The 25,010-nt window shown below is 35.8% G+C and overlaps 1 protein-coding gene across 3 annotated transcripts in view; it reads right to left on the bottom strand.

Annotated features, from left to right (window-relative positions):
- Positions 1 to 685: 685 nt before the first annotated feature.
- CPM (carboxypeptidase M) overlaps positions 686 to 25,010 on the bottom strand; it is a 73,157-nt gene continuing 48,832 nt past the window's right edge. For all 3 annotated transcript variants that reach the window (XM_031940723.1, XM_031940721.1, XM_031940722.1), the window contains exons 5-9: positions 18,328 to 18,512; positions 16,884 to 17,054; positions 14,261 to 14,413; positions 6,468 to 6,616; positions 686 to 3,815 (exon numbers count right to left, since the gene is read on the bottom strand). In XM_031940723.1, the coding sequence (XP_031796583.1) occupies positions 3,573 to 3,815; positions 6,468 to 6,616; positions 14,261 to 14,413; positions 16,884 to 17,054; positions 18,328 to 18,512 (901 nt within the window). In that variant the 3' untranslated portion in view covers positions 686 to 3,572. The remainder of the gene's footprint in view (positions 3,816 to 6,467; positions 6,617 to 14,260; positions 14,414 to 16,883; positions 17,055 to 18,327; positions 18,513 to 25,010) is intronic.

Genomic DNA, 25,010 nt, shown 5'->3' with positions numbered 1-25,010 from the left:
CAAGGAATAAGGTAAATATTTCCAAGTCATTGGCTTTTTTACTTCATAGGAATATAGATTTAGAACTGGAAAATGCCTTTGAGAACACTTAGTCCAATGCTTTCATTTATTCTTAAGGAAACTAAAGCTTAGAATACTTAAGTCGCTTGCCTAAAGTTAAAATAGAGTTGGAATTTGGTCCAAAGGCCTCTCATTCCAAATCCATCATCTTTCCCAGTGCATATTTCTGTTTTTTTTTTTTTCCCTAGTTCTTTTTCCCTTTTATGTCAGTTTTACTTCTAGAGGATAGGATGATTTTCTCAACTGTTGTCTTCTTTTATAGTTCAGTATTATCAGGACTCTTTGTGACCCTATCTGAGGTTTTCTTGGCAAAGCTCCTGGAGTAGTTTGCCATTTTCTCCTCCAGCTCATTTTGCAGATGAGCAAACTGGTGTTTGAGGCCAGATTTGAACTCAGGAAGATGAGTCTTCCTGACTCCAGTTCAACATACTACATCTACCTTCCTGTATTTTTTATACATGTTTAAATCGATGAGCTTGAAAGAGAGACCTTAATTCACCTTACATAAAAGATTGGCTTCATGAAAGTTCCGTTTCTTATAGCTGTGGTCCTCCCCTGATCCCCAATCCTGTTCATAGCTATATTGTGGATAGTTAAGATGACCAGAAATTTAAAAATATTCAAGTGAAAAAATTTAGTAATATTTTATATAATTACATGAACAATTTAATCACCAAACAATCTTTTTTATGCAATGTGCTTTCAAGATACATGTAAAGACAACATATCAAAACATTTAGTTAATTCAGCCAGAGCATGTAAGAATACTTCATAAACTGTGTACATTGACACAGTATATTATAAATACAGATATAAGGCTTCAAGACATTTTTGCTATATGTATTTCCATCCTATTGGTTTAAACAAATAGGAGGAAAATGGAGAGGTGTCCCCCCCCCCCCATGCTGATTAACTATGGCATAGTACCCTTAAATAAAGTGCTAATAGCAGTAGGGAAAGCTGGGGGAAAAAACTTGAATCTTCAGTGAACCATAATGACTAATTTGTTTTCAGAATATAGTGATGTACAATTATATATTCCTTCTCTTAGGAGATTAGATCATTTGGTTCCTTTCCATGTGGTCCCCCTTTTTGTTTTTCTATACTTTATGCACCCACTAGTTTTAAGGCACAATCAGACAGACTCAACATGGTCTATATACCTTGCAAACACTTTTCAATATGACAAGAAAAATTAAAGAAATCAATTCACCTCTTGTGGTGAATTTTTCAGAGGTTGTTTGGCTCACCAGAAATGGATGGTATTTTTCTCATTTCTTATATAGGTCAAATTCCATTAAAGTAGAAAATTACATGACTAAGGAAAATGACCAAGTTTTCCCATGTTGGGCCATACATGGACCAGACCTCTGAAATTAAGATTTCCTTGAAGAGATACTGGTGTGCAATGAAAAACAACATTAATTATGGCCAACACCCACGTGTTATTTATATAAACCTATATTCAGAATACTTTTTTGGTATTCATATTTTATTGTATTTTGATTATTGCTTAAAATATGAGAAGAGAGATTTCACTTATATGACTATCCTTCACAATCATATTAATTGTAATGGTACTTATAGTAACATACTATTTAAAAAGCACCAATAATAACAATAACAATAGCAATAATATTTGGCTCAGTAAAACCATTGTTTCTGGATTTATTTACTGACTTAAATATGAATACTCTACAACCGGGTTGCTAGTGAATGGAGACAGCACTGCTCCAGGACATGTCTCCATAAGAAGATCCAGGATCCTACACAGCTTCTGAGTAGGGTCCCCTAGAATTGTACTCCTGAAATCCTACTCCCATGGCTCCATTTGCTCCTGTAGCCCTTTGCCAAGTCATTGGTGAATCCACCATATTTCTCATAGAAGCAGCAATGACATTAATTTCCAGACAGTTTTTAATCTCTTACATCCTCCATATGACCTCTCATCTTCTGTCAGAGTTTCTGACCTTTATAATTTTAACATGCCAAATAGGAGAAGTAAGTCTAAACTGGGAGGACAGAAGAAAAATCTGCTGGAAGCATTAAAGCTGAAGAAGAAAGGAGAGAAGACTTAAAAAAAAAAGATCCACTGTTTTGACTTTACTGAGATAATGTCTAGCCTTATCCTGATTAGTGATTGGTCATCTTGTCAAAGCATGTTACCATATTTTACTGTGGTCTAGCCAGCCCAAATGAATTTTGACCAATAATGCTAGCGTTCATTTCTCTAAAACCTACCAAAAAACCCCCCAAAAAACCCTTTGTATGCTTTACCACCAGCCTCTATTCCTTAGCAAAGGCCTTACAAGCAACCTTAAATGTTAACTGATTTATTTTGATCTCATTCTTATGAATTCATTTGAAAATTTCCATTTATTGTATAAAGTAGGTTCCATTTTTCTCCTTAGAGGAACTACTTTGTACTTATTAATTCTTAGGTTTCCCAAGTCTAGCAGCAGTACTAATTGAGGAAAAAGTAGTGGAAGCAGCTAGCACTATATGCTTTCTACTTCATCTCTTTATTTCTGATAGACAGGTATACTCTCTCCAAAGTAGTTTTGGAGCTTAATTCAGCTCCACTAATAATCTCAGAACTCTTACGAGTACCCATTAATCTTCCCAAATTAAAGATTTTCCTTCCCAAGTACACTACTCAAAGAATTTATGCTAATAGAGATGAAGAGTAGCAGAGTTAAGCTTTTGATGGTTTGAGGTGCTAAAGCTGATTGTTCTAAAGATGGTCCAATGTGCTTTGGACCATTTTTGCAGTTAGGTGAGACATACATGCCCCTCCTCAGAATAATATAAGTTTCAAAAATAACAATTGAAGTAAAGGCTATATTTCATTTAGAAATTTAGATTTCATTTAGAAATTCAGAAATTTAGAATTTCATTTAGAAAAAATGTGACCCCATCTCGAGTTTATGGCCTTGAAATCAATCTATGGACTTCTCAGGTGTTTGTAGACTCCAAGTTAAGAAGTCCTATTCTAAAGGCTGAAAAATGAAAGGTCATTCAGAGGCCAGAGCTCCCAAGTGACAAGGTGAAAATATACTTTGATGGTCCAGATGACAGATGGTCAAGACCGAAGGCAAGTTTGATAGACCAGAAGGTGATTCTACTCTCCCTCAAACTCCTGCAGCAATGATGGAGTGAGCGGGTTCTGTTGGTGAAAGTCCAGCAAAGACTCACCCGTTCTCTGATCTACCTTAACTGACCTCCATTTTGTAATTTCTCAGCAGCATCATTCTGGGCATGATTTTGGCATGGTTTTATGGATATCCTACAACTATTACTGAGGCTGAACTGGGCTATTCCACCTAGTTTGAATGATTCAGGAATATCCAGCTCGGTGGGAAATAAATATTCCCACCTGAGGGGAAAATCCAAGGAGACCAGGCAGTTGACAAGATAGAGAGTGAGCAAGACTGAGGTGGCCTGGCTTGAAGGGATGTAATTCTTGATATGGGGGTGGGATGGGGGTGGGGAGAGAGTGCAGTTCTCATGGTTTATTTAATGTGAAAGATAGATACAAAAGTCAATAAAATTAAGGACATATAATGTGACTTCAGTCTACCAGAATGGCTCTTAAAATACATGTAAAGAGGAACCTCAGAACATGAAATCCGAGTGCTTGAAGTATTAGTCACTTGGAAAGGGAAATGAAAGTCCACTCTAAGCGCACTGAAGTTCTTGATGTTTTCTGGTATGGTCACTTGCTTTAGGACTGATGTATATCCAGGAACTGTAGCCTGAAAAGCAAAAAACAAACAAAACAAAACATCATTTGACCCCATTCAGATGTCCTACATTGTTAGCATGTCCTGTGTGAAGATGAAAACAGCATCTTGGTATAATTCCTGAAAAAATTTGCTGGACACCTCCCCAGAATCCTTCCTGAGCTTTCCAGGGACCCTGAATAGGACTTAAGGCTGACAATGAAGTATAAAATGGAACAATTTCCAGACATGTGACTGAAAAGTAGAAAACAAGAGACTAATTATAATTCTACCCTGGTCTTCTTCTGGGGGGGTGACCTGAACCCTCAGTAAAGGCAAAAAAGTGGGTTCCAAATTTGCACCAAAGAGAATAAGTGTTTCTGGCTTCCTCCCAGGAAATGTCAAAATATTTGTAAACAAAATAAGCATAGAGTTAGCTTCCTAGCAATTTATTCTCTTTGCAGAATTAATCTAAGCTTGGGGCTTGAATGCCTTCCAAAAGAACTTTAAACAGGTCTCTATGTCCATATTGAGAAATTGGGATCAATGTTTGATTTCAGACACTGTGGACTGTGACAAGCAGGACTGTAACCTATCCTGGTGTGTGGGAGGGCACTCCAGAATTATTCCTTCCCCCAGCTTCACAAGGGAGCTATTCATCAGCAACCTTTAGATTCAGCATACATACTCCTGCATACAGAGGGTGGCCCATGTTGAATTGGCAGAGGGGAAAGAAACCCTGTCACTAGCTGGCTGAACCAGTGATCACCTTATATGAGCCAGAATTAAGTGATAACCAATTGAAATGATCCTTGGCCGTTCTATTGCAGATTGATAGCTCATTCAGCCAATGATTGGTCAAAAAGGTGGGGAGATAATCCGAACTCTTGGCTAATTGACAGCTCATTCAGTCAGGACAATGGTGAAGAGGGAGAGAGGTGGGGGGAACCACTACGCTTGTACAGGTACATTGATTCTGTAATAGATAAGATCCCTGTTGGTGTCTTTGTTAGGATCTTTGCATTGATCATTTTAAAATTTATCCCTCCCTTATCGAGCAAATCATCCCTTGTCACAAAGGGAAAAAAAAGAAAAGCAGTTTAGCAAAACTAACAGCTAACCCACAGAACATTTGGTTCTGACAATGTACATAATTTCATACTTATAGTCAGTCCCCCACCTTTGCAAAGCAAGGAGGGAGGTAACACTAACATTTTTTTCTCTTTTTTTTAAAAAAAATTATAGCCTTTTATTTTCAAAATAGATGCAAATAGTTTTCAAAATTCACCCTTGCAAAACCTTGTGTTCCAAATTTCTCCCTCCCTTCCCTCCCATCCCTCCTGTAGATTGCAAGTAATGCAATGTATGTTAAACATGTGCAATTCTTTTATACACATTTCCACAATTATTATGCTGCACAAGAAATCAGATCCAAAAGAGAGAAAATAAAAAGCAAACAAATAACAACAAAAAAATGGTAAAAATACTACTACTAGTATTTCTTAAGAGGAAAAAATGGATCAGAAAAAAGTCTGCAATTACATTCTCATAACCCAAAATATTGTATGTTTATAATGTGTGGTAAATGGAACGTGGAGGGGAGGAATCCCAGTATGTCAGCAGGAAGAGATCTTGAACATCCTTTAGTATAACTTGTATCTGACCAAGAATGCCTTACAACAGTCCCAAGTAGTTCAGGCTACCTTTGGAAGCAGCATCTTTCAATTCTTGTACAGCTTACATCATTTTCCTTCATATCAACTCTATATCTATATCTTGTATCCCTGGCTCCTAATTCTGCTCTCAGGGCTAAGTAATTCTTTTCCAGGTTGGCAATCCTTCAAATACCTGAAGATAGTTACTTGTGGTTCTTTCCTCCCTCCCCTGTTTTTCCTTCCAGGAGGTAAACATCTTGAGGCCTTCCAACTGATTCTTAAAATGATATGAATTTGAAGCCTGCCTTTCACCATCTTATTTTGATTTAAAGGGTAATTTACTTTATCAATGTCCTTTTTAAAAATATAGTACTCAAAATGGAATACAACATTCCATATATCTTGCTAGAAATTCACATCTAATAAAATTCTATTTCTGACCTTCAAGGTTTTACTGGCCAAACATTTTATAAGGGCTGTGGTAACAATATGCAATTTGTTTTTAAGAAACATTGGTTAGTGGGGCATAAATAATTCAATACCTGATATGTATGAGTGCCTCCTTATATACTAGGCTACATGATAAATTTTTGATTTACAATGAGGACTCGCATTTAATAGTTAAAATGTTTGCATAGATTTTAATATTCAAAGAACCTAAAATGAAAAATCCAAAGCAGCAAGCTCAATGTTTATTAAATGGGCAAATAATTTGGTACAAGTTATACAGAATGCCTTGAGGTACTGGCATATCTTTATACTCAAAGAAAGTTTATACATTTAAAGTTGCCTCTGGTATCACAGAAAACAATTCCTTATATTTATTAGATTTACTCCACTGGGATGTATAGGTTCTAGCCAAAAGGAAGCATTACAGTGAAATCTAATGTATACAGAATGGACTATCTCATTACTTTGGGGAAAATGAATTGATGATGGTAGTGTCTCTGATGTTAAGATCAGTGAAATCTGTTTGGGGAAAAACTGTCTTTCCAAAGTGAGTTTGAATCACATCGCATTAAATGCTTACATTTATTGTATAGGATCCAGGCAGAAGAAGAAGATAATATTCTCCAAATTTGTTGGTTCTGTAGGGGCATATATGGCTCCTGCCACTAGACTCTACTATTGCATTAGGTATTGGATTATTGTTCACATCAAAAACTTGACCTTTAACACCTGCAAAGAAAAAAGAAAAAAAAAGATATAGAATGTAAATCTCTAAATTTTTATAATCTATGAGATTTTTTTTTTCATTTAAAATATCAAGCCAACTCTTATTAGAAGCAGTTTAGATTTGTAGAAGAAAAATCCCAGCAATTTTAACTTTGAATAGGAAACTAAGGAAATGTCTTTGACTCAGGACTTGCTAAGATCCAATTGGTCCTGGTATCTGTAGGTGGTTAAAGGTAAGAGGGGAGAATTTTATGGGGAGAGTGAAACAATCCAATAGTTAAGTTATGCCCAGGGAGAGAAAACCAAACACCATGAGAGTTGAAGATGGAGGTCATAAGAGATTACTCCTTAGGTCACCACCCTCCACCCTTAATTCATCGGGAGATGACTTCCCCTTCCCCCCCAGCCTCAGATCATAGAATCTACTTATACTCCTTAGCCTTAAGCATAGAAGCCAGGATAAAGGCTGTTCTGTCTCTCAATGCTTTGCTGCTAATTCCAATCAGGAATTCAGTCCACTGAGAATTCTCAGTATCAGAATAAACCCTTTTTTGCCAACTTCAACAAAAAGGCTGGATGTCATTAGGATACCAATCCAAAATTCAAAGTAGGAGGCAGAAGATAGGAATGAAGATCACCTTAGGCAGTTCAAAAGCTGTGGACTGAGTACCATTATATATGTTACAAAGTTGGAGCAGTAGTTGCTGATGAGATGACAACACTTTCCTATCCAAAGTGATGGCACGATAGCCATACTTCCACCTTGCTCTCTTGAATCTTATTGTCAGACTAAAAACCCCGGGAAGATACCACTTTACAATCCATAGCTTTCCTTTTTCTTCCTCCTGCTCCTCTCCATCCTCCTCCCACTGACAAGGCAAAGAACTTGATACAAGGTATACATGTATATAATCTGATTGCATGTTTCTTAATAAGTCCTTTGGAATTGTAGTTTGTTATTTTGTTCATCAGAATTCTTAAGTCTTTCAGAGTTGATACTATGTAAACTGTTCTGGTTCTGCTCATATCACTTAGCATCAGTTCATCTAAGTCTTTCTAGGTTTTTCTGAAACCATCTCCCTTCTTTTTTTATAACAGAATACTATTTCATCACATTGAGATCATAAATTGCTCAGCCATTCCCCAGCTGATGGGCATCCCTTCAATTCCTAATACTTTGCTATTACAAAAAGCTGCTATAAATGCATTTGCATATATGGGTCCTTTTCCTCTTATTAATAGCACACGAAAATATGGAAGGTAAAGAAAGTTGGGGAATGAGGTGTTAGCTATCACCATCAGCATCATAACTAGCATTTTGTGTAGCACTTTAAGGTCTGCAAAACTATCTTATAAAATCTTATTTTATCCTCATAAAAACTAAAAGTATTTTTTTTTTTAATCATCCAATCTTACAGATGAAGAAACAGAGAGAGAGAGGCTAAGTAACTTTCTTAGGTCACAGAGCTAGAAAGGGTCTTTGAATGGGACCGGATGGAGATTTCTCAAAGTCTATTGAGATAGAGTAAATCAGACCTTAGGCCTAAGTCACATGATCCTTATTCCTAGAGCTGGAACTGATATCAGGCCTTGGGTCTCAGGTTGCAAGAAGTCACATGGTCTCTGAGCCTAGAGGTCTCTAAAAGGTTAAGACCCTAGATCAGCTACAGAAAGTGACAAAATTGGTGACCATTGGTCAAGGATGGTTACTTCCTTTTAGTCTATCCAATGAAAAGGCTTGGGTCTTTTGCTATTTAACCCCTGACAAGGGAAGAGCTCCCTGGCTCATCGGGCCTCTCCCTGCAGGGACTAAATAAGCATTTATTTATTTATTATTTATTATAAGCATCTCTTTGTACTTGCCCAGTTTTTAATACAATGTTGCTGACAGACAACCTTTTATTTTTTATTTTTTTTGCCCAATTCTCTTCTAATAAAGCAGTTAGGGATGGAAAAAGTCCTTTTTAAAGATTGTATCTACTGGTGAACTAAACTTCTCCCAGGTTTTTATACTCCAATTTTTTAGATTACTAGTAGCTTTGGACCACAACTTGATTGTCAGTTTTTTGTTTTGTTTTATTTTGTTTGTTTTGTTTTGAATGGGAAATCTAAGGGCTCAGTATGGTTTGAATTTAAGATTTCTTTCAACTCTGAGACACCACTTCACACTTTACAGTTTGGCTAAGATGACCAGAAAAGATAATAAATGTTGGAGGGGATTGGGATACCAATACATTGTTGGTGGGGTTGTGAACTTATCCAACCATTCTGGAGAGCAATTTGGAACTATGCCCAAAGGGCTATTAAACTCTACATACCCTTTTGTCCAGCAGTGTCTCTCCAGGCCTGCATCCCAAAGATATCACAAAAGAGGGGAAAGGAACCCACATGTGCAAAAATGTTTATGGCAGCCCTCTTTATAGTGGCAAGGAACTGGAAACCGAGTAGATGCCATCAGTTGGAGAACGGCTGAATAAATTATGATATATGAATATTATGGAATATTATTGTTCTGTAAAAAATGACCAACAGGATGATTTGAGAAAGGCCTGGAGACTTACATGGACTGATGTTAAGTGAAATGAACAGAACCAGGAGATCATTATACATGGCAAAAAGATTATATGGTATCAACTGTGAGAGACTTGGCTCTTTTCAACAATGAGGTGATTGAGGCCAGTTCTAATAGACTTGTGATGGAGTGCCATCTGCATCTAGGACCATGGGGATAGAATGTGAATCACAATATAGTATTTTCACTTTTTTGGATATTATTTGCTTGATTGTTTTTTTTTCTTTCTCACTTTTTTCTTTTTGATGTGATTTTTCTTATGCAGAACAATAAATGTGGAAATATGTTTACAAGAATTACACATTTAACCTATATTAGGTTGCTTGCTGTCTAGGGGAGGGGGATTGTGGGGAGGGAAGAAAAATTTGTTACACAAAGTTTTGCAAGGATGAATGTTGAAAACTATCTTTACGTGTATTTTGAAAAATGGCAAGTTATTATTACAAAAAATTTAAGACATCTTAGAAATGACTGAAGACTGCTAAATAGCTCCATAAATTATCTGAAATCCCTTTAGGCTTTAAATCCATGACCTTATCACCTATAATCTTCTTCTGGGCCCAGAAATGACATTTCCTAATAGATGAAGGGATTTCCTACCCTAATTGAAGTTTAAGAGCCTGTAGGGAGCAAAGAATCTAAAAATGAGGGATTAGGCTAGATACATTCTAAGACTCCTTTTAACTCTAAATCCTATGAGAACTTTCAAAGAAGGCAGAACCTGGTTCTAGTACCAGTTCTAACTCAACCTAAGCTCTGTGGGACATCAGCAAAACCACGCTCTCCTTTCTCAATAATACAGTGATCTAAAACAATTCCAAAAGACTCCTGATGAAAAATGCTATCCACATGCAGAGAAAGAACTGTGGAATCTTGAATGTAGAATGAAACATACTATTTTTTCTTTTTTTTTTTTTTTTCCTTCTCTTGGTTTTCCCCTTTTGCTCTGATTCTTTCATATGATGACTAATGTGGAAATATGTTTAATATGATATTTATAATCTAAATCAGATTGCTTTCTATCTTTGGGAGATGGGAGGGAAAAAAAAGTTAATCAAAATTTTATAAATGTTAAAAAAGGAAAAAGAAGAAAAGAAGAAAAAGGCATTGTAAGAAAGACTCTGAAATCAAAGCACCAGAAAAAAGTCCTGACATAGGTTGCAGTTACAGTGGGAAGTGTTAGTCTAAAACCACAAGAGGGCAGAATTGCTGCACCAATCCATGCGGTCATTTTATTCATTTGTCAAATTTTTTTTTTTTTTTTTTTTAAGCAATAAGCCAGCAACTGGAAACCTTCTCCAACAAGAATCTGGGAGAAATATGTTCCTTCTCCTCCAACCCGACTGTAGGATACCATAAAAATATTACAGTTAGTCTGCAAAGACTCCATTTCAGGATTCTTGAATGATAAGACACAAACTATGATTTTTTTTTTCAAAAGCAGGCTTCATTCTATATAAAAGGAAATCATGAAACCTGAGCAAAAAAAAAAAAATGCTTCCCTTGTTCTTATTGAAAGATAAAAGGGGAAAATGCTGTAGTGATCATATCTTTCTACTTGACATGATCCTCATTTATTGATTTACTTGATTGAAAGGATCTCTTTTCTATGTTAGTGTTTTCTCATTCATCAAAATCCTAGAATGGTCAGCATAGTGTAGTCAGCTAGTTCCTCTTGCAAGCAAAAAATGACTCCATAGGTTGGATTTTGTACCAATCACATTCTGTGTGTATAAATTACATCTTTCTTCTATAACCCATGAGTATGACCAGTTGGTTGATGTTCAATTTGCAACCTCCTTCCTTTCTCCTCCTAAAAAACTCCTTTTATTTGAATGCTTATGTTTGTTATTGAGAGGGGGGGTGGGGAGAAAGAGAGAAAGGGTAGGAAGAGAGGAAGAAAGGGAGGGAAGAAAAAGAGAGACAGAGATAAAGATAGAGACTAGATTTGGTGTAATATGATACTAATACCTAGCTTTCTTTACCCCTAATCCATGAAGGGCTCCAATATGGATGCACCACATGAATGAAAACAAAGTAAAAGAAATTTAGCTATAGGAAAAAAACTCAAACATCACGGAAAAAGCATAGGAGGCTGGAGCCATGTCATTGGCTATATTGATAGCCATCAATAGCTAGTATTTAAAGTTGGAGAAAGCACTTCGCAAATATTATATCATTTTATAATTACAACAATCTATTATATGTGAGAGGTGAATATTCCAGTTTTACAGGTGAGTAAACTGAGGCCCAGTGAAATAAAGTGATCTGTCTAAAGACTCAAATGGAAACAAGTAAAAGAGCTGGGATTGAAACTCATCTTTTGGCTTCTCTATCTATTACTGCTTGGCTGAGAGTAAACCCATGAATTAGAGAAAAGACAAAGGATTTATTTGAGGTTTAAGCCCAGAGAGATCATTTGCCTTTTCCATAACCCACTTCCTTACAAAGAGGGTGCAAAATGAAGACATACAGTTTTTGGACATGGCTAACATGGTAAATTTGTTTTGTTGACCTATTTTTGTTTGTAACAAGGGTGTGCTAGGCATGAAGGGGAAAAAATAGGGAGAAAAGTTTTAATGAGGAAATTCATAGGATGAAAAGAATTTCAGGATGAAGTGACTTTGGATATGAATTTTAGAGTCATGATAGAGTGGTTGATTGAGGGAAGAAAGATTACATATGTTTCATAGTGAAACCCTTTTGATGATACTTATATCCTACTAAATGTACTTATATTTTATGACTCAGTTTAAAAAGCAAGTCTAGAAGTCAATTAGCTTAGGAATTAGGTAATTTTTTTTCTTTTATATACATTTCTTATTTTATTTCTTATTATACCATTTACTGTATGTCCTTACCCCGCTTCTAAACATATACTAGACAATACACTTGTGTGACATAATTCATGTGGGAGACAATAGTAAAAGATGAAGGGGAATGGATACCCAGAGTAGGCATACAGTTGTGATTGCAATGACAGAAGAAGGGTCAGGTAATTAGGAATTTGGGCATATACACATGTCCAAATCCAGGGAGTCAAACAGACCCCAGGAATTAAAGTCTGGAGACTCAGCCCTAGGGACCAGAGATCAATTAAAGCTCAGAAATTAGTAAAGGAAAAAGGCTTCAGATGATGGAGAAAAACCATAGAACTTATATAATCATATTACATTTCATAAATATTTTCATATATGTATATGTATTTATACATATAACATATTTATTGAAAAAACAATATAATAAATAAGCCAAGAGTGATGCCTTCTCCAAAAAAAGGGATGACACACAAAAAGAATGGGTGTTACTGAGGCTAAGGCAAGAGCTTGGCAAAAACAAAATCAAAAACAACCCTCCCCTTTACTTGACACTACAACAGAAAAACATTTGCCAATTTCTGATCTTTCTTCTGGGAGGACATTTTAAATAGAAGCAGATGACATCAACATTTGACAAAACTAAAGAGCTTTACAAACCCCATACAAGTAATGACTGAGTGACAGCTGGAACTCTGAACTGTAGATGATCCCAGTTAATATATTGCTCTTTTGTTCATTGTATTTGACCAGCAGCTGTGGGAAATACTGGCAAAGGACTTTCCGGAAACAGGCTGGGTAAAACCCGGTGATACCAACTTGGATGCATTTGTCAGGATTTGCAGGGGGACAGGGGTGTTGGAACCACTGCTGGTCCCTTCCTACCTTGGAAAAAAATATGAACAAAATGTCACCAGGGAGGTGTCTGGTTACCCCCTTGGATTGTTTTGGTTCTCAAAGACATGGTTTTGTCACTCACCATCTATAACCTTAAGCAAGGGATTTGAACTCTTGGCATCAGCTTTCCCAACTATGAAATGGGGCAAAGATTTGTATTAGGGAAATTAAAGTGACATATGGACAACTGTCCATATAAAGGTCAAATAAGAGAGTATATATACTAGTATATAATTATAAAGTATTATATATGCAAGTGAACTCTTACTATTTTTTTTTTCTGTAATGGATAATAATGGGTTGCCATTAACTTATAGCTGGATGGAAGTTCAGGAAGACAGGAACAGTATCACCTCTTTATCTTTGTTATTCCAATGTCTACTAGAGTCTTACACACCAGAGACTTTTAATAAATATTTGTTGCCAAATGAAAGTCATCTCTTTCATTAACACTTAACACCTAACATAGGTGTTCTTGTTTTGGGATCAGTTTCCAAATGGCTTGATTATTTGAACTTGGAATTGTTGGACAATAATTTTTGTCTTTTCTTTTACCCCAACTGGCTGACATAGTACTTCCCAAATATGGTAGGACCCCTTCTGAACAAAAAAAAAAATCTTCATTTCTAGTTAATGTCTATTAGGAAAAACTGATATACCCCCAAAATACCATTTGATAAGTTCACAATCACAAACACAAATTCACAAAACCTTACAGGTTTTGCTAGAAATTATACTTGGTATTAGTAAGGAATTCATTTGAAAATCTTACAGACAATAAGAAATGACCAGCAGGATGAATACAGAGAGGCTTAGAGAAGTTGAACTGATGCTAAGTGAAATGAGCAGAACCAGAAGATCATTATACACATCAACAATAATACTATATGAGGATCAATTCTGATGGACGTGATGGATATCTTTGGCAATGAGAGGATCCAAATCAATTCCAATTGATCAGTAATGAACAGAACCAGCTACACCCAGAACACTGGGAAATGAGTGTGGACTGCAACATAGCATTTGCATTCTCTCTGTTGTTCTTTCCTTGCATTTTCTTCTCAGGTTATTTTTACCTTCTTTCTAAATCCCGATTTTTCTTGTGCAACAAGATAACTGTATAAATATGCATGCATATATACACATATAAATTAAATACATATACATATGTATTTAACATATACTTTAAGATGTTTAACATGTATGGGACTGCCTGTCATTTAGGGGACGAGGTAGGGAGGAGGGGAAAAGCTGGAAAAGAAGTGTTTGCAAGGGTCAATGTTGAAAAATTACCCATGCATATGTTTTGTCAATAAAAAGCTATAATAATAGTAATAATAAAATAAAGAAAATCTTACAGACCTAGATGAACCTGCTTTATGTATTCGATTAGTGAGTGTTTGTTACTATTCCAGAAGTCTAGGAGAGTTTCTTCAGGTGGATATTTACAGCATGATACCTCCAATGTAATTTCAAAACACTGGGCCCAGATGTAGTTGTAATCTTGCATCCCACCTAAACAAAAATAGACAGACATGGGTGAATTAGGCAACTGCAGAGGCCTGTGTTAAAGGAAAAGAAAAGGCAGTCTTCTTTTCCTGCCATATTGATGGCAGAGAACATGCGCTGAATTCTGGTTTTTGTATTGAATTCCTAGCAAGTCCCTTGAACTCTCTGGGTTTCAGATTCCTATCTCTGGGAGGGGGGTTGCACTGGATTGTCTCCAAAGTGCTTACTAATTAATGTTGTTATTGTTCATCTTTTGTTTTCAAAAAGGACCGATAATACCACACATATGATGTCTTGACTTGCTAGTCAGTTGGGATTAACTGAAGCAAAATTGCATAAAACCTCATCTCTCTTCTTGAGTCATTGAAGTGTAGTTGGAGGACAAAAGTCAAGACAAGTGGCAATGGCTTGGCCTGGGATGCAATATGTAACTTTGGTATCTTTGATGTCTGACCAAATGCTCCATAGCACCTGCGTCATTTGCCTTCGTAGCTGTTAGAATAAATTGTTCACATCTGCCCATTCCAATGGAGGAAGTCTTCACATGCTTGGGATGACTTTATGTCTATCCCTAGCTCACTGATGGGTTTGAGACCTGTTGGTTACCCTCATGGTTTAACTTGGGGGGCGGCCACTGCACATACTATAGCTTCTTGGGGCCACAGGTTGAGAAGTAGACATGAGAGAGTTACAAATGTTCCCTGAACACTCCCATAGACCTCATCAACTAGAGTACAGTGACAAGACGTGACAACATAATAACTAAGGGCACAGGAAATACTCTACTATGGTTCTTAGACCACTCTACTGAAATGTGTTCACAATTGACTCCATTTTACATAATTTCCATTACAAAAGGATTCCTGCCTTAAAAGTGATTCATTGTTAGGTCCTTTTAAAAGAGGTCTACCTGAAATGCACTGGAAATAAAATTAATTAAATGACAAACATTGCACATGATTTTAAAACAACTTTTTGGGGGGGGGGGAGAGAAGATATCTCTTCTGAGACATTTCAGGATAAATCAGCACCAGAGTTCTGCGAAAAAAGCAAGACGCAAGTTCTGCTGGTACCCATGCATACTGAGATGCTATTGCTCCAGACAATGGCAATCTTTTGCCTCTCATTCCTGTATATATTTTTAAAAGGACTGTAAATTCAAAGTACAACATTTTATCTGATTTAAACTTAGAATCCTAAAAGAGTTAGAAACTCTGAATGTCAGATATCTTCTAGTTCAAGGGAGTTTTAATGTGGGACTCATGGATCCTCTAAAGTTTTCTGTAGGTAGAAACCAGAAGGTTCATAAATTCTGGATGGGGAACAAAATGATAACCTCATTTCAATATAATTGTTTTCCTTTGTAATCGAATGTATTTTATGTATTTAAAAACAGACTGTCAAATAAGTTTATAATGAAAGGATTAAGAGCCTCCTTTGGACTAATCTAAACTCTACCTGAAGAATGAATGCCATTTATAACAATCTTCCTAACAAGGTTTGTTTGAGAAGGGTTCCTGCTCTGATTTACACATGGTCCTGTTGCATAGAAAACCTTTATTGAACTAAAATCTGCTTCCCTAGTACTCCTTTTGTGGCTAAGCAGGACAAATGTAATTCCTCCTTCCCACATGTTAGCTTTTCAAACATTTGAACACAACACACTTCCTGCCAAACTCCCCATTCATCAGTGTGAAAGATACAGCCCATCGAGAGACACACATGGGAATGAATCCCAGAATAACTGTTGTGTGTCTGTGTTTCCAACCAATCCCACGCAATATGGGTTTGTTCTTATACACAAGAGACAGACTGTAAGCTTGCCTTTGGGCCAGAGAAGATTTTTCTTCTAGGTGTAAGGAGAAAAGTTTATATCAATAGTGGGGAGAGAGGTGACAGAATCCTGGAAATAGAGGGAGCAAAGGAGGTGAAACTCATAGAAAGATATGCTCAAGACATGTATTGATCTGGCTGGGTAATCAATCATATGTCTGCTTGTTTTGTATTCTTTCACGTAGCTGGCCCAGAGCCATCCTGCTATAAAAAGTACCAACTGTTGCTGTCTGTTCTCCATCTTTCCACAGATGACCAAATGAATGGGGAGGGAGTTATGAAAAAATGGCTAGGAAGGGCTATATTTTGAACCATCAGCACCTTGAATTTGAAAGAATTAACATCCAGGCTGTTATTTGCACAATCAGACTTCTAGAGGAAGGGACTTTTTTCCATAGAGTCCTGAGATACTGTGCCCAAAAGATGTTCCATTTTCACATTTCTGCCTGGGTCCCTGATGAGGGGAAACATTTTATTTTCTAGGTCAAGCACAAAACCATCTATACTCTGTAAGCAGAGGATTTTCATTAGTCTGAAAGACCTGGGGGAAGAGGGGAAGGATGTGTCTCTGCATAGCGGCTTGGAGAAAAGAATATATCATCTTTGGATTAAAGAGATAAGAAAAGAACAGAGAAAAACTAACCTTTGAGTGGGTACCATGTATACCCATTTGTGATACCATTGCGGAAACCTACACCATTTTTGCAGGAGGTTCCTGCACTCATTTCAGGATTCTTTGAAGAGTAGGTATATGCAAGATATTCGAATACATCATTATCTGGGGCTATGCTATGGCCCTGTTTTGTCCCGGTTTCTGTAAATGCAAGATAGACACATACATAGCAATAAATTCCAACTTAAGCCGAGGAAGGCTACAACATAGCCTTGACAAATCCTTGCGGCGGCAATGCAATCATCCCATGTACAGAGTGACATTAATGGGTGTGCTATCTTCAGGCAAAGCAACACAAGACAAGATAAACCTATGATCAGACTAGGAGCAGGACTAAATTCACCAAGCATTTCCTGGGCAGAGAAAAGGCAAGAGTTAAATGAAAATCCTAAAGCATGGAGAACACTGTCTGCCTATAACTCACTCCAGGGAACGGAACGGCTTTTTGTTATCAGAAAATTTTGAGCAAGTGGACAGTTGTGTTGGGGTTTAACTACTTTGCCACCCAATCAAAGCCAGAACTTTGGACTCTGGGCCTAATCCAAAGCCAGGAGAGTTTTTCTGCATTCAAAGAAGTCGAGTTTTTGTTGTTTGTTTGTTTGTTTTAAAACAGCAAGGGACCAGTATCTTCAAATTCAAATTTCCTGTTTTAAGTTTTATGGCATTGCGACCTGGATCTTTATTTCTCCTTGCACAAACTAGTCAATTGGAGCATTGAATAACATTTCTTCAAGGGGCTGCAATCAGTCCTGATGGGTCTTAGAAATCCTTTGTTTAGGTCATTAGGGTTATGGAGCTTACAAAAGGGTTTCCAATGTTTTTCTGGAAACACTCCAAAGAGAAGCAGAGCATCTATATATGGGGCCAGGGTGTATACCAGGGAGGTGGAAATTTTGGTGATGAGAAACCATCTTCCCTTTCCCTTCCCCTGCCATTTGGAAGAAGGGAGAAGGTATTATGGTGGCCAAAGTGTCCTGCTCCTTCCTTTCCCCTCCTTTGGGTTTTCACAGCTGCCCCTCATGCAGTGAGTCTATCTTCTGTCAATTGCAAGAAGATCTATATAATGTATTATGAAGAAGTATCTTCCAAAGAGTTTACTGAAAATTCAAGGGGCCAAGATGAAACTGTTGAGTACTACTTAGCAATCCATCTGTCAATTGGCTGAATCTACCCCCAAATGTTTTCATTAATCTTTATCTTAGGCAACATATTGCTTTTGCTTTTTTTCTTTCAACTTTGCCTTTTCATGGGCTATAAATTCACATCCATTCTTTAGTTTATTCTGAAATATGAGGTTTTTTTTTTCCCCTCCAAATTTGGAAGAATGAGTGGAGATAATTTCCCCTTCCATAGCTTCTGTGAATACCTGGTTATACTCTGTAGAAAGAACAGGGGAAAGAATGGACTTTCTTACCTGGGACACCATTATCAAATGGGTAACTGGCCACTAAGGCTCCACCATGTAAATTAGCTGAAAGGACGAATGTCTCAGATTTCAGCCAGTTCTTTATTGCTTGAGTTTCAGCCTGTATTGGCACAGAATTATTTTCAAAACCATCTGGGAAATTCCGGTTCAGATCATATTTATTTTTATTGAACCTTGAAAAGAAAATACAACAGTTTTGGAATACATTTCTATATATTTTTTTAAAAAAATTATATGTGGAGTAACATTGTAAAGGGGTCTAGCCTATGAATTGCAGGTCCTAGCTGTGACAGTGACTGTAAACTGGGTCAAGGGCATTAAGCCTCACTTCCCATAGAGATAATTAGAGGAAATAATGAGTGTGAGACCAATGACTTAAAATACTGATACACAATAACCAGCTGGTTGGTGTCCTAACTTCAAGTCTCCCCCCCAATTCTAAACCACCCTTCATTTTGCTGTCAGTGACTTTCCCAAAGCACAATCTTATTGTCACTCCACCCTGCTCTTCCTTTACTCAGTAAACTGCAAGAGTTCCCCATTATTGCCAGGTTTTATATAAACCTTCATATTGGCTTTTTAAGACCCTTCACCAAGTCCTTTTCTACCTTTCAGGTCTTACATTTTACCCCCTCTCACATTTTCTAGGATCCAGTGACATTCATTTTGCCATTTTCCATACATTTCCATAGGAGACTTCCATCTCCTAAATCACTGGCTGTGTCCCACACTTGGGATTCTCTCTCTCCTCATCTCTCTCTTGGTTTTCCTGACTTCCTTCAAGTTTCAGTTCAAATCTCCCTTTTTGTAAAAAGTCCTTCTTGGTCCCCCCCATTTCTCTCCTCACCCCTCCTATTCCTAATGCCTTATTTCCTTTCTAGATTTCTCTTGAAAAAATCATGAATAATAGAAAGGGACCACAATTGTCTGATGATCCCTCACCCTCACCCTCAGATTAGTCCATTTCTTCCATTCTAACACTTCTTTGAGGGCATCTTTGAATCTAATTCTTCATAGTTCAATATTTGCTGTCACATTATGTTCACATATATCATAGACCTGTCTATTGCCTTTTGTGTGAAAACCATTTTAATTTTTTTAGAGACTATTAATGACCAACAGTCATACAATGACACTGAAGTCATTATGGTAATAAAAAGAAAAGTCTGTTTCTGGGAGAAGCTAGGAAGTCATTAAAGGAGCTTTCCCATTTCCCAAAGGCAATCAAACTTATTATTTTCCTCCTCTTGTTCATTTGCACTGAGAGATACACTAATGATCAAGTTCTATAAACTGTTCATCTAACTACATGTCATAAATTGGCTAACAGGTATTCTTCATCCATCTGACATTTCCTGTATGACCAAACTCTTCTGAGTGGTTACCAACATTATCAAGGGGACTCTGCAGTATTCCAGGGCTTGATAGAAGCTGCAGAAAGTTACCCACAAATAGATCCACTGAAAGGACTATGCCATCAATATGGAATACCTCTTCAACTTGACCCTGGCTCTGTATCTTCTTTACGACTCAAGACAAACATGTTTAGGTAAGCATGAATCAACTCATCATTTTCTGCCTTATTTGAGATCAATGATAAGCACTTGTCCCATTAAGAAAGGTTATCTCAGCTGTTTATAGCATTCAAGCAATCTCATATAATCTTAATTTATTATGTTTTGCCTTACTAAATTGAAATCACATTCCTTGACTTCTTAATGAGTGAGAGGAGGGCTGGAAAAAGAATTGAGTACTTAAAATTTTTTTAAAAAATGGATGCTAAGATTATTTTAAAAATAATTTAAATATATTCATGGATGGTAAGGTAGAGAGCAATCAACAGATTTGCGACACTGAACAAACTACTGAATTTCTCAGTGCTCCTAGAACAAAGATGTCAGATCATCCTAGCTCTTAGTTTGGACATTATTGGAGTTTTTTGTTATTGTTGAGTCATTTCAGTCATAACCAATTCTCCATGATCCCATTTAACATTTCCTTAGCAATGATACTGCAGTGGTTTGCCATTTCCTTCTAGAACTCATTTTACAGATAAGGAAACTGAGACAAACAGATGCATAAGGGTCACACAGTTAGTAAGTTGTCTGAGGTCAGATCTGAATTCAGAAAGATGAATCCGGATTCAAGACATGGTACTCTTGAGTGATATCCAGTTGCCCCAGACACTTTACCACATTAAGAAAAGGTATATAATATGATCTTATGTTCATAATTATCCTAATATTGAACCAATTCTCAATTCCTAGTACTAATACAATGTAGTTATAGTATATGATTTTTAATGTTATTATAGTATGCAAATATTTAATTCAATATTTCCATAAATTTTTATTAGTGATATTAATTTTCAGGGTTTTTTTTTCTGCCTTTTTTTTTTTTTTTGGCCTATTTTCGGTATCAGACAACATCAGTCTCAATTAATGATGCCACCTTTCCCAATTCTTGGAACCAAAATTTTTACAAAATTCAAATTTTCCCAATTACAGCAAAGAATTATTCTTTGAGTGTTTGAAAGAATTCACCTATAAAATGACCTGATCTGAATTTTTTTTTTCCTTTGGGAGTTGATTTATGATTTACTCAATTTCCTTTTTAAAAATGATTTAAAATTTTGATTTCTTGTTCTGGCAATGTGGATAATTTATATTTTAAAATATTCATCTATTTTGTTGTTTTTGTTCACATGTAATTGAGCACAGTATTCCTAATGATTTTCTTTATTTCTTCATTTATTGTGTTTTCCTTTTTCATTTCTGATATTATTAATTTTATTTTCCTTGTGTCCTTATTTAACCAGATTAACTAATAAATTATCCATTTTAGTTTTATTGTTATTAAAGTTATACTTTATCAAGTATGTCTTTTTGATTTTTAACATCTTTGATTTCATAATGTCTATACTTATCCCAGTTATACTTATCAAGCAAGTCTTTTTGATTTTTAACATCTTTGATTTCATAATGTCTATTATGTTTGTTTTTTGTAAATTTGTTGATTTTCTGGTTCTTTACTTGCATGAATACACTGATCTGTTCTCTTTTTTGTTGATGAAAGGGTTTAAAGAGATAGATTTTCCTTTAACAACTGCTTTGGCTGCATTCCAAAAGTGCTGGTATGCTGTCTCATTGTTTTCCTTCTCTTTATTGAAATTATCTACTGTTTCTATGATTTAGTCTTTGATCCACAACTTCTTACAGATTAAACTATTTAGTTTCCATTAAGTCAACTCTTTCCTAAAATGTCCTTTATTGATTATAATTTTTATTTTGTTGTAGTCAGAAAGAGAAGTATACTGATCTAAACTAGAAATCTATAACCTAAGTGGTCTATTATTTCTAACCCTAGCTGAATTTGTCCTTTTTTTTTTTTTTTTTTTTTTTTAAACTAAGCCCAGATCTTAGGCTTCTCTTGCAACCATTGCCTTCAAAGTAAAGTTTTTTTTGAACTTATGATTATTCCTTCCCCAACCATAATTTCTCTTTTGTACTCCCACTTTTTCTTTTCCCTACTTGTTTTCCTGTTGAAAAAACCAAATATACATAGGATAAAGATATTTTCATTAGAAGGAAGGCAGTAGTAGCATTAAGGGGGAGATTTTAGTAGAAGATGGGTTTTTAACTGGGATTTAAACTAAGAAACCCGGGAAACAGAATGAGGATGGAGAATATTACACATATGGGGAGACAGTCAATGAAAAAGTTTTATAGTTTTTAAGTCTTGAATATTGGGTTGACAGCATCCATGCATGAAAAACATGTAATGACATAGTCAACAAAAAGATAATTCTGAATTTGTGTCCCTGTTTTTTGCTCCCAGTATGAATTAGAAAAATATTAATTCATAAGCAAAAAAAGTTTGATTTTCAAATTCAATCTCCATTTCTCCCTTTAATGATCTTTATTTTTCCCTCCACAGCAAACTCTTAGTTCCCAATTTTTCATAGTCTGTCCTTGTCTTTGTCCCTTTTTTCTTGCTTTCCTCTTACCCTGCCTTTGTGATAAGTACTGTGTGTGGGGAAAAAATACTGATCTTAGGAGTTACAGGACCCATTAAACCCTGGATGTCCCATTTGGGAACATTCTTTAGGATTTTGTTTCCTTACCTATAAAATGAAGATATTGGGCTAAATGGTTTCTGTCATGCCTTCCATCTTTAGAACATCCAGCATCCTATGAATTCTCCTTTCCATTTTTTTTTGAGTCATTGGTTAAATAAAGCAATGCTAGGCAGAAAACACTGCTCCCCTACAGCAAAGCCAATGCAGGATGTACCAACACTCAACAATTTACATTCATAGATTTAGATCTGAAAGAAACCTTGAATGTATATGTGTGTGTTATTTATTTATTTTTTGCAAAGCAGTTGGAGTTAGGTGAACTGCCCAGAATCACACAGCTAATAAATGTTAAGTATCTGAGGATGGATTTGCTCTCAGGTCCTCCTGACTCCAGGTCTAGTGCTCTATCTATTGTGCAATTTAGCTGCCCTATCAAGTCCTCTCTAACAGAGTAGGACCAGAAAAGCTGATTTGCTTGTGGCTGTTCAGGAACTAGCATTGTCTTTAACTCTTTAAAACCAAATTCCTAATGCCAAATCTAATGATTCCCCACCCACCACCCTCTTTTTCAGAGTTATGCTGATGTTCAACAAACAAGTCAGTTGCTCTGCCCCCAAGAGTCAGGCTTATTGATAATGCCCTAGACATGCCAGGGATTTGGTTGATTTGAGGTGACATGGGAGAACTCTTGATATGAATAAGAAATAATTTTTTTTTGTACCTGGCAAATGTGTGGATGATTAATTTGGCTATGTTTATTTGTTCCAAGGACTATATTTTCATTATGGGAGGTGGGAAATTTAGGGGGAATAGGTAGCTAATGAAAGTATTGTTAGAACAACAATAAAAAAGAAGAGAGTTAAAAAAGAAAAAGATAAGCATGATAACTTTGAAAGTTACATAGTGATTTCACTTTTGGGGATAAGCTATATATATTTTAGATATTCATGGTTTATACTCTTTCTATTCTACTCTATAGAAATGTTTTTCTTTTTTGCATTCAAGTTCAGAAATTTTAAAAATACTAATTGGTCAAGTTCCTCTTAAAAGTGGGCGACAGTGTGGAAAACTATAAAAGGTGAATGTCAAGTTTTGAGGACAACTTTGGCATGGTCCAAGATAAAACCATCCTAATTATATTTTCCCATTCATTTTGCTACTTCCTTTCTAAAAAGGAAAATTCTCACCTGATTAATTCTGAACCTTCTTTTAACATATGTGACTACATCATTGGCTGTTAGATATGACTCATATCTGGAGTCAAACAGAGCTAAGGGAGTTTTCCTCGTTAAAGTATGACATTGTTTTAACTATGTTCCCCTTTTTCCTTTTATAGCAATTATCTATAAAAACGAAGTTTTATAAGTGCAATATCAAATCTATTAAATAATAAATTGCTATTGGAACATCTCTGAATTACTATAATAGGAATTCAAGTATGTGCATCTTAAAATTTTAATCTGCATTTGTGGTCAAATTGTAGTATAAAGATGATATCCTTCTAAGGTGGGAATTATTAGGTGAGATAATAAGACAAAGATATAAAAATGTTTCCTAAATAAATGGACTAACAAAATTTGAGAAAGCAACAGGATTATATAGTTGGCTTCCAAATTTATGTTTTACTATCAAGTTCTCAAAACTGAATTAAGGTTTTACACATAAATTGTGTGAATAATGGTAAAGAAAGTAAAATTATTTTTCCATTATTAAAGTATAAATTCTGATAATTTTAAAAGGCAAAAGAGTTCATTTTACAGTTGGGCCCTCATGAATTTTTAAAAGATCAGGTACAGAGTTTAGGTAAGGATAGAAATAGCAAATGGAACATATAAATTGAAATTCTCTGAACTTTCAAGATTGAAGAACCAAATTTACTAAATTATATTAAGTCAGAATTATCTAGAAATCTCTAGTTTTGAAACCAGAGAAACAGAATTCCCTTTAGAAAATAAAATCTATTGTCTAAGAAAAGATATCCAGGGATTAGATATTATATGAGACATCTGGGACTCAAAATGTGCTGATTAAATAGATATTGAGAATGGGTTACTAGGATACAAGGAAACTTGATGTTAATTAACATTGGTGATAATTATTGTATTGTTTTGTATGGTTTATGTTTAATTTTTCTTTGGTTGGAGATTTTTATTCTTTATCCTAAATTTGAATGTGTCAACTGGTCTCAACCGAACTTCTTAAGATGGAGATGTCTACAACCAAACAGAGCAGGCTAGAGACAGGAGAGTTAGGAATCAAACAGAAATTTAATTTTAAAATAAGGGAAATTGCTTGCAAGCAAGGAGGGTCCTATGTGCTGGGGTTCCACCCCTAGTGGGAATACACGCTTTAGTGTAGCTGAACCTTGATTTATATATTTATGACTAGCCAGAGTCAAACAGTGTAATGTAGCAACAGTAGTTGAGGTTAACCTTTCTTAAACAGTCCATTGTGATCCCTTTAAGGAGTTTGATTTGTACAAGACACAATATAATTATGCAGTTATGAGAATTGTGGGAAAACTTTATTGCACTATTTGAATCTAGTGTTGCATGGCTAGGAAAATGGACTATTTCCATATGCTTTTTAGAGA

The sequence above is a fragment of the Sarcophilus harrisii genome, chromosome 5 (assembly GCF_902635505.1).
Source record: "Sarcophilus harrisii chromosome 5, mSarHar1.11, whole genome shotgun sequence".
Lineage (NCBI taxonomy): Eukaryota > Metazoa > Chordata > Mammalia > Dasyuromorphia > Dasyuridae > Sarcophilus > Sarcophilus harrisii.
The sequence above is the reverse complement of the archived record's forward strand: the minus strand, read 5'-3'. Positions and strand labels throughout refer to the sequence as shown.